The sequence below is a fragment of the Diospyros lotus genome, chromosome 12, assembly GCF_014633365.1.
Source record: "Diospyros lotus cultivar Yz01 chromosome 12, ASM1463336v1, whole genome shotgun sequence".
NCBI classification, from domain to species: domain Eukaryota; kingdom Viridiplantae; phylum Streptophyta; class Magnoliopsida; order Ericales; family Ebenaceae; genus Diospyros; species Diospyros lotus.
In genome coordinates this window covers 6,555,232-6,565,327 of record NC_068349.1, presented here as the reverse complement: position 1 = coordinate 6,565,327, position 10,096 = coordinate 6,555,232, and the positions used below count along the sequence as shown (strand labels likewise).

Sequence of the window (10,096 nt, the reverse complement as noted above, 5' to 3'; positions counted from 1 at the left end):
TCAATTTATGTTATAAATAAATCAATTTTATATATTAATCGTGAATTAGTTTAGGCCCAATTGATATAATTTAATGTGAAGCTCAAGCAAGTCTGAATATGATATCAGAAATTGAATTATTTAACGCAACCAAACAGAACCTTGGGCATCAGCATGCCCGCAATGAAAGAGATAAATACTTGTAATAAAGTAGGGGATTGCTGTGACACAGAGAGAGAGAGAGAGAGAGAGAGAGAGAGTTACGAAGAAATGTCGACACTCTCAGCCTCATTCTCCTACGAGAAGTCGCAGCTGCTCTCCCGATCCAACCACCAAATTCAAAATATGTCGACATGTCTTTGCCCCTTTGCCTGGATCCGAGTTCGATCACCTATAAACACCTTCGTCCTATTCTTCTTTCTCGTCGTTCAAATCTTCCGTTTTCCAATCTCCAACCCCGCCGACGCAGATTCCTCGCCATGTCATTCTTTCAGGTTCGCCTTCCCCCATGTGTATATATACATTATTTGCTTTCTTCTTCTTCTTCTTCTTCTTCCCGTTATAGGTTTCTGTGATTTTCGAGCTTTTGTCTTCTTTCAGGACATCTTGCCGTTGGTCGGCCTCCACAGAATTCGGCAACAGACTCGGAGCCTCTTCTCCGGTAAGAATGATTTAAGGTCCAGAATTTTGGGCAAATATTAGATGCTCTTAATAAACCTACTTTGGTGTTGTGATTTTGATTCCCAATTACTAGTTTGGATCAATTTAGGTTTCTTTTTTTTCGTTTTTTCTCTTTGTGAGGAAAGATCAATTTTCCAGGCTATTGTTGAATTTGAATCAAACCAATAATGTTTATCGGGGGCTGGCAAAAGACTAGGGTTACTGTTTCGGGGCATTACAAGTTACCTCTGCCTATACATTATTCCATCTTCTAGGCAAACAAACACAAGATTTATTAGTAACTTGTAACTCGCAGTGAATTAGAGGTTGTTGAGGACATTTCTTGTTTTCGCGGAAACGTGCATTTTCTTCTTTTCTTCTTTTCCCGGAAAATTTTTCTAGGTCCTGATTATGTCTACTGTCTTGTCTTGCGGGGGTACAATTTAGACTCCTTTTTGCATAAGCTATCCCAGTCCATGTCCAACTCCAGTTGCAGCGGCGACGGCTCCGAGTTGGAAACCTGCCGGGACGAGCCAGCCGCTTTCGTCCTCAAACTAGTGGCAATCGCCGCCATTCTCACCGCTGGCGTCGCGGGCGTCACTCTCCCCCTGATGGGCGGGCAGCGGCGGTTCATCCGCCCGGACTCCAACCTCTTCTTCGCCGCCAAGGCCTTCGCGGCCGGTGTAATTCTTGCCACCGGGTTCGTCCACATGCTGCCGGACGCGTCTTCGGACCTCACCGACTCGTGCCTCCCCAAGTTCCCCTGGTCCGAATTCCCATTCTCCGGGTTCTTCGCGATGATGGCGGCGCTGGCGACGCTGCTGGCGGACTTCGTCGGAACTCAGTACTACGAGAGGAAGCAGGAGCAGAAGGCGGCGGCGGGGGGTCGGATCGCTCGGGTGGACTCAGTGGACTCGGGGATTGTGGAAGTGAAGGAGAACGACGGGAAGGTGTTCGGAGAAGAGGAAGGCGGTGGAATGCACATTGTGGGGATCCATGCGCACGCGGCGCACCATAGGCACAGCCACCCCCACGGCCAGGAGGCATGTGAGGGGCACGTGACGGAACATCCCCATGCCTCACACTTGCACTCTCATGGCTTTGCAGATGAGAATGGAGGTGGTGGCGCCCGGCACGTCGTCGTTTCACAGGTATTTTTGTGCTTCACTCACCCCCAACCTTTTGTCCGCCTCAATTGTTGATCTTCCAATCGAATTGTAATTGAAAAAATCTCGGTGCAGTCGGCTAATTAAGTTCCACTTGATCAATCTTTAGATGTATCAAACTCAATGTGGTCTAAAGCAAATAAAATCATCATTTCTATTCTGTTGTGGTCTTGGTTCTCTTATCTGGTACACTAGCTAGTATAGGTACTACTTATTGCTCTTATTTGGGTCATATTACAAGTTATGGCATTCAACAATTTCTGCATTTGACAGGTTCTGGAACTGGGGATCGTATCTCATTCCATAATCATCGGGCTTTCCCTAGGAGTTTCAGAGAGCCCGTGTACAATTCGACCCCTTATCGCAGCATTGTCCTTCCACCAGTTCTTCGAAGGATTCGCGCTTGGGGGGTGCATATCCCAGGCTCAGTTCACGACCTTCCACTCGGCAGTAATGGCTTTCTTCTTCGCGTTCACGACACCAACCGGGATCGCTGTTGGAACCGCCATTTCTTCCTTCTACAACGCGGACAGCCCGAGAGCGCTGATTATTGAAGGCACCTTGGATGCTATATCTGCGGGGATTCTAATATACATGGCATTGGTGGACCTAATTGCAGCCGATTTCCTGAGTAAGAGGATGAGCTGCAATGTGAGACTACAAGTAGTCTCTTATTTTGCTCTCTTTCTTGGGGCCGGACTGATGTCCTTACTTGCCATCTGGGCTTAGCTAATCAGAGGATTTATGGGTTTTTTGAATTTATGGGTTTTTTTCCCCCCCAATTTGGTTGCAAAATGGTAGGAAATGTTATATTGTTGGTTTTCTTTTTCTTTTAGGATCTATATGTAGTTTAAGGTTATCCATTGAAGGGTTTCATTAGGTAGGTGCCTTAATTTAGTTTCCCTGGTTATAAGGTTGTTACAATATGGGTATGAAATTTGTGGATAGGAATGTGATTCTTTTCAAACTCTTAATAGATGAACTCGATATTTTTCGATTCTTCCATTTTTATCTAACGTGCATGCGGCCGGGGGGCAGTCTTTTTCGGCCGATTGGACAAAGCAAAGCCGCCCTAGTTCATGAGTTGATCAGCCTTTATAATTGGGGGCAATACAGCCAATTTGCCCACCTATCCTACCCAGTGGACAATGTATCCCCGGGGGCGGGGGGGGGGAACAGTCATTTTTGGCCGATTGGACAAAGCAAAGCCCTAGTTCATGAGTTGATCAGCCTTTATAATTGGGGGCAATACAGTCATTTTGCCCACCTATCTTACCCAGTGGACAATGTATCGCCCCTCTCCCCCCCCGCGGCCCCCCTCAGATTATGTTATACCCCGTCCGCATGATTTCTAAACCATCTTAGTTATTATCTCACGTGTATAAAAATAAATCAAGATAATTTTTATCTGCCAATTTATCTTAACCTATCCCACAAACCAAACAGACCCTTGCTGAATTGTTATACTCTGCCAAGAAAATGACATAATATCACTGCCAAAATGAATATTTTTCACATATGAATGAATGTTGAATGGTCTTCATGGTTTGGGGACTTCTTCCAAATCAAACAGAATCAATAATCAATGTGATTAGTTTTGTTTTTCAGTTTGGTCTTGGATTTAATTTTGCAGATTTCATATAAAATTGGTTAAATTCTAGGTTAGGGGTATTATGTTAAGTGAATGAGTTTGTTTATATTTTCTTATTTAGTAAATAAATGAATTCAAATAAAAATTTGGAGGAATCAAGTTGGAGCAGAAGTCTATTTTGTAGGTTTAAATGCTTCACAGTATATATATATATATATATTAAATGTACATACATATAAAATATTAATATCAATAAAGAAGAAGAATACCTCTCAACTCTATAACAACGATGAAAATCTTGATTGTAATGACAAGCACAAATGCACTGCACTAGATCAGATTTTTCTCTTCTTCTCAGCTATTATGCCTTAACCTTTTTTTAATGAGAAGAAAATTGTGTAATAAATCAATCAGAGAGAAAAGGAGACCTAGCCATATATATAGAGAGAGTCAATAAGGTTTTACCCATCACAAAACCCTATTGGACCTACACTTATTCCACAAATCATATATATATACAAATAGGCCTAAATCCATTAAGGTGCACTAAGACCAATATTCAATTATGATCACATATAATCCATTTGGGTCTCCAGGCATTGTTAAGTTATAACCCAACTGACTTTTTCTTAAAAAACAAGATCCAATTAATATTGCACACATAATGAAAAAATTCTAATATTCTCCCACTTGTGCAATATTAGTTGGTGTCAATATTTTTTTCTTTTTAAATTAACTCTCCAGTTGGACAATAAGAATTTGAAAACTTGAGTGACCACTATTTTGAAAGCATTGCTTAATAGATAATCACCTTTAAACATGTTCCATTTGACATAATTACCAAAATTAGATCATAACCATCAAAATGTATTTATTTCCATAAATTCGCACTATGGTCATAATTTTGGTAATTAAATTAACATGAACACAATATGATTTGAAAGTGTAGTATAGACAATAACATATACCTTATATGATCTTCATGCCAAGTTTATATCAGTCATTTAACTATCGCTATCCATGAAAACTGAATCTGAATGCCTTCAATAGTAATAAAAGAAACAAACATAACAACTCCAAAATATACAGTAATATCACCAATCTAATATCATGAAAAGATACATTAGCATGCATATGACTTTAAAATTTAACATGGATCCATGAAATAAAATAATCGAGCTCATTACATGACAGTGATCGGGAGTAACAATTCAATAAAATAACAACTCCCACTAATCAAGCACATTAAAAGACTCTAAAATCACCATATTAACAACATGCATTTTAAAATCAATATGTCTAAGTTCTTTGGTTAATGGATCAGCAACCATAACCTGAGTATTTATGTGCTCCACAATATCACCTTTCTTGACCATGTCTCTAACTGAAAGATACTTGATCTCTATGTGTTTGGAACCACTAGAACTTTTATTGTTTTTAGTGAAGAAAACTACAGCACTATTGTCACAATAAATTTTGATTGGCATTGAGATGAAATCAACAATCAAAAGCTCAGAAATGAAGTTCTTTAACCACATAGCCTGTGATGCCCTGCATAACATGATACAAACTCTGCTTGCATAGTAGATGAAGCTACAAGTGTCTATTTTGCACTTTTCCATGAAACTGCCCCACCGACTAACATGAAAACATATCCAGAAGTGGATTTTCTTTCATCAAGACACCCTACAAAATCTGCATCTGTATACCCAACCACCTCAAGGTGATCAACTTTTCTATATACTAGCATAAAATCCTTTGTTCTTTGCAGGTATCTCATAACTTTCTTTGCCAACACCTAATGTTTCGGCCCAGGATTAGAAGAAAATCTCCCCAACACACTAACTGCAAAAGTAATATCGGGCCTAATACAAACTTGAGCATATATCAAACTTCCAACAGCACTAGCATAAGGCACATTTTCCATCTGTTGTTGCTCTATTACATTTTTGGAACATTTTTTCTTACTAGGCAATTCTTCTTTAGTTATAGGCACTTCCCCAGCTCTACAGTTTTGCATATTAAAGCGATTGAGAACACAATCTATATATGATCTCTGAGAGAGTCCCAACAAACCTCGAGTCATATCCCTGTTAATTTCAATACCAAGAACAAATGATGCTTCACCAAATCTTTCATGTCAAAAGTCTTGAAAAACATTTGGTTAGTATCATGAAGCAAGTTCAAATCATTACTCGCAAGGAGAATATCATCAACATATAGCACAAGAAGAACAAATCTGCTCCCACTGATCTTGAGATATATACATTGGTCTATCTTATTCTCAGCAAATCCAAAAGAAGTAATTACCTTATCAAACTTCAAATACCATTGTCGAGAGGCTTGTTTTAAACCATAAATGGATTTCTTTAACCTGCATACCAAACGTTCTTTGTCACTTTCTTTGAAGCCTTCAAGTTGTTGCATATATACTTCTTCATGCAAGTGTCCATTTAAAAATGTTGTTTTAACATCCATCTAATGAAGTTCAAGATCAAAGTGTGTCACTAGTGCCATAATAATTCTGAAGAAATCTTTTGAGGAAACAGGGGGAAAGGTTTCATTGTAATCAACTCATTCTTTTTGAGTGAAGCCTTTAGCCACTAATATCGCCTTGTACCTTTCAATATTGCCTTTTGAATCTTTCTTAGTTTTGAACACTCATTTGCAACTTATAGGCTTAACTTGTTTAGGCTGTTCAACTAGTTCCCACACATCATTGTGTGCCATAGATTTCATTTTATCCTCCATGGCTTCCAACCATTTATCAGAACAAGTACTTGAAACAGCTTGGCTATATGAGATCAAATCTATAACATCCAACATCGTAGTCATTTTCACCAAGGTATACCACATAATCATCTGATATAGCAGATCTTCTTTCTCTCTGAGGGCATCTATCAGTAATTTCAGGATGTGAAATGTGTACTGGAACATCTTCCTATTATGATACTTCTTCTGTTTGATCTGATTGAAATACCATCCTTTCATGTACAACTGGTACTAGCGTTATCATAATTTCTTGTTCCACATTAACATCCCTTACATGAGAACAAGAGCATTCACTTGTATCATTCTCCAAAAACTTTGCAGTGATAGAATCCACAATCTTTGTGCCTCGACTAGGGCAATAAAATCTATATCCCTTAGAATTGTTAGGATAACCAACAAAGAAACAACGTTTAGTCTTAGGATCCAATTTACTCTCAGAAGGATTGTAGATTCTTACCTCAGCAGGACAACCCCAAACTCGAAAATGATTTAGGCTCGGCTTACGACCAACCTAAAGTTCAAAAGGAGTCAGAGGAACAGATTTACTGGGAACTCTATTCAAGATGTACATTGCAGTCTTTATAGCTTCACCCCAAAGAGACATGGGTAGATTACACCTACTCATCATCGTCCTCATCATATCTTTTAGTGTGCGATTTCTCTTTTCAGCTACTCCATTTTGATCTGGTGTGCCAGGCATGGTATATTGAGCAATTATCTCACATTCTTGTAGATACATGGCAAACGGACCCATACATTGTCCGCTGGGCCCATGCCTGCCATAGTATTCTCCACCTCTATCAAATCTCACAACCTTTATACTTTTCTCTCGCTGCTTCTCAACCTTAGTTTTGAAAATCTTAAACTTTTCGAGTGCTTGAGATTTATCCGCAATAAGATATACATATCCATAACGGGAAAAGTCATCAATAAATGTGAGAAAATATTTGTTCCCACATAATGTAGATGTTAGATATGAGCCCTAAAGACCAGTTCCAGTGACACAAAGGGACTCGATCTTGTAATTCTTTAAATATTATTTAAATGGCAAGTTTATGTTTTTATTTAAATTGCAATATGATTTAAATTATAAAACATATATCCATTAGTATAATAAGAAGTGGATACCATTCTTAAGTGTTAAGAATACAAGTTACGGATAATCCACAATTTGTTATACTATAAACATGTTCCTGGCCATAGAATTCCTATCATGGATGATAGCAACTCGTAAAGGCCAGCACATTGTCTTCCTCCTTGTTTCAGTATGAGATACTGAAAGATAAGGTTGGTGAGTCTCGTGCCATTCTGTATGAGCTATAGAAGGAAGATAAGTGGGTGCTCGTTACAAGAACGAGTTCACTGAACGGGACTGTTAACATTAAATCACATGGGTTATTTCTCACGGGTCAATGATTTAATGTTAGCTGCGATTTTACAACTAGTCCTTAGACCTGAGATGACATGGATATCTGTGTATTGGTGGATTAGGATATCAACGATATCATGTGGTTGTTCTAATCAAGGATAATCATACGTATCTATGTGCCTGATTCAGTGATACATGAGGTATGTGTGCATTAGACATGGAATCTATCACCTCGAGATTTATGAGGAGGATATCCTATGCGATCCAGTAATCACTTGACGATAAATCCTTGGCCGAGGTAATATGACGATGGAATTTGTTCCATACGGGTTGTGTCATAATTTGTCAAGATTGATTTTGGATTTGGTCATATGACAAGATTAAGAGATTCGACCTACTGACCATGATCTCATATCTTGTCGGGATATAGGATGATAGAAGGACCGTATTGTATGGTAACGTAGTAAAAGGTTCACAATACCCGCTTCACAATAAATTGGGTAATCATGATATATTGCTAGATGTCACTCATGATTTACGAGAATTAATTGTTGATTATTCTTGTTGCCAATTTATTTGTGGACCCAGAAAGTCCCACCCAAAAAGAAATTACTTTCAAAGAGAAAATAAATAAATTAGTAATTTTATAATTACTAATTATAGTGCATTTATTTATTGGATAAATAAGAGTAATTAAATAATTATATTATGAATGTAATTATTTAATCATAGATTGGGTTGGGCCTTTTGCTAGTACATTAGGCTTGGCCCAATGGCACTATTGGATTCAAATAAATTCCATTGGATTGGGCTTGGTCCAATTGCATTAAATGGAATGGGCTTGAGAAGCCCAACCCATTTAATGAAGAATAGTTTTTAATTGGAACTATAAATAGCTCCAAACTCTTATTTTCTCTCATAAGTGTCTTCTTGATTCACTTGAATGTAGAGAGAATTTGGAGAAGTGTTCTTGAATCCAAGAGGTAAGTTAGAAATTTTTGTGAAAAATTTCTTCTACTTATCTTCTCTCTTTGATATTCTTGAATAGAAGTGATTTCGGGTGGACCGACTCGGCATCCTACACTTGGAGGATTATACGGCGGGAAATCTAACGGTGAAATAAGATTTCATCAAAGAGGTATTTTTCGTTTATGCCTTCGTTTTATTAAACCATAATTTCTGAAAAACGGGATACCTCCAAATTAAATTTTTTAATTTTCGCTGCGCATTATTAATAATAGCTCCATTATTATTATTTATTTTATTTTTATTTTTAAATAATAAAATAAATAAATAAATGAAATAATAATAACAATTACTATTATTTATTTTATTTATTATTATTTTAATTATTTTAAATAAAACAAATAAATAAGAGTTTGGAGCTATTTATAGTTCCAATTAAAAAATATTCTTCATTAAATGGGTTGGGCTTCTCAAGCCCATTCCATTTAATGCAATTGGACCAAGCCCAATCCAATGGAATTTATTTGAATCCAATAGTGCCATTGGGCCAAGCCTAATGTACTAGCAAAAGGCCCAACCCAATCTATGATTAAATAATTACATTCATAATATAATTATTTAATTACTCTTATTTATCCAATAAATAAATGCACTATAATTAGTAATTATAAAATTACTAATTTATTTATTTTCTCTTTGAAAGTAATTTCTTTTTGGGTGGGACTTTCTGGGTCCACAAATAAATTGGCAACAAGAATAATCAACAATTAATTCTCGTAAATCATGAGTGACATCTAGCAATATATCATGATTACCCAATTTATTGTGAAGCGGGTATTGTGAACCTTTTACTACGTTACCATACAATACGGTCCTTCTATCATCCTATATCCCGACAAGATATGAGATCATGGTCAGTAGGTCGAATCTCTTAATCTTGTCATATGACCAAATCCAAAATCAATCTTGACAAATTATGACACAACCCGTATGGAACAAATTCCATCGTCATATTACCTCGGCCAAGGATTTATCGTCAAGTGATTACTGGATCGCATAGGATATCCTCCTCATAAATCTCGAGGTGATAGATTCCATGTCTAATGCACACATACCTCATGTATCACTGAATCAGGCACATAGATACGTATGATTATCCTTGATTAGAACAACCACATGATATCGTTGATATCCTAATCCACCAATACACAGATATCCATGTCATCTCAGGTCTAAGGACTAGTTGTAAAATCGCAGCTAACATTAAATCATTAACCCGTGAGAAATAACCCATGTGATTTAATGTTAACAGTCCCGTTCAGTGAACTCGTTCTTGTAACGAGCACCCACTTATCTTCCTTCTATAGCTCATACAGAATGGCACGAGACTCACCAACCTTATCTTTCAGTATCTCATACTGAAACAAGGAGGAAGACAATGTGCTGGCCTTTACGAGTTGCTATCATCCATGATAGGAATTCTATGGCCAGGAACATGTTTATAGTATAACAAATTGTGGATTATCCGTAACTCGTATTCTTAACACTTAAGAATGGTATCCACTTCTTATTATACTAATGGATATATGTTTT

The 10,096-nt window shown here is 37.5% G+C and overlaps 1 protein-coding gene across 1 annotated transcript; it reads left to right on the top strand.

Annotated features, from left to right (window-relative positions):
* Positions 1 to 218: 218 nt before the first annotated feature.
* LOC127787698 (zinc transporter 4, chloroplastic-like) lies at positions 219 to 2,810 on the top strand. The gene is made up of 4 exons (XM_052315765.1): positions 219 to 473; positions 580 to 640; positions 1,087 to 1,790; positions 2,079 to 2,810. Exons 1-4 carry the CDS (start codon positions 333 to 335, stop codon positions 2,532 to 2,534), a joined length of 1,362 nt encoding a protein of 453 aa, XP_052171725.1. The 5' UTR covers positions 219 to 332; the 3' UTR covers positions 2,535 to 2,810.
* Positions 2,811 to 10,096: the final 7,286 nt, after the last annotated feature.

What these genes read in the sequence shown, in the direction of transcription:
- LOC127787698 (XM_052315765.1), top strand. Translation starts at nt 333, where the DNA reads ATGTCTTTGCCCCTTTGCCTGGATCCGAGTTCGATCACCTATAAACAC. An exon ending in TCGCCATGTCATTCTTTCAG is followed by an intron (nt 474 to 579) that starts GTTCGCCTTCCC and finishes GTCTTCTTTCAG; the next exon opens with GACATCTTGCCGTTGGTCGG. An exon ending in GGCACGTCGTCGTTTCACAG is followed by an intron (nt 1,791 to 2,078) that starts GTATTTTTGTGC and finishes TGCATTTGACAG; the next exon opens with GTTCTGGAACTGGGGATCGT.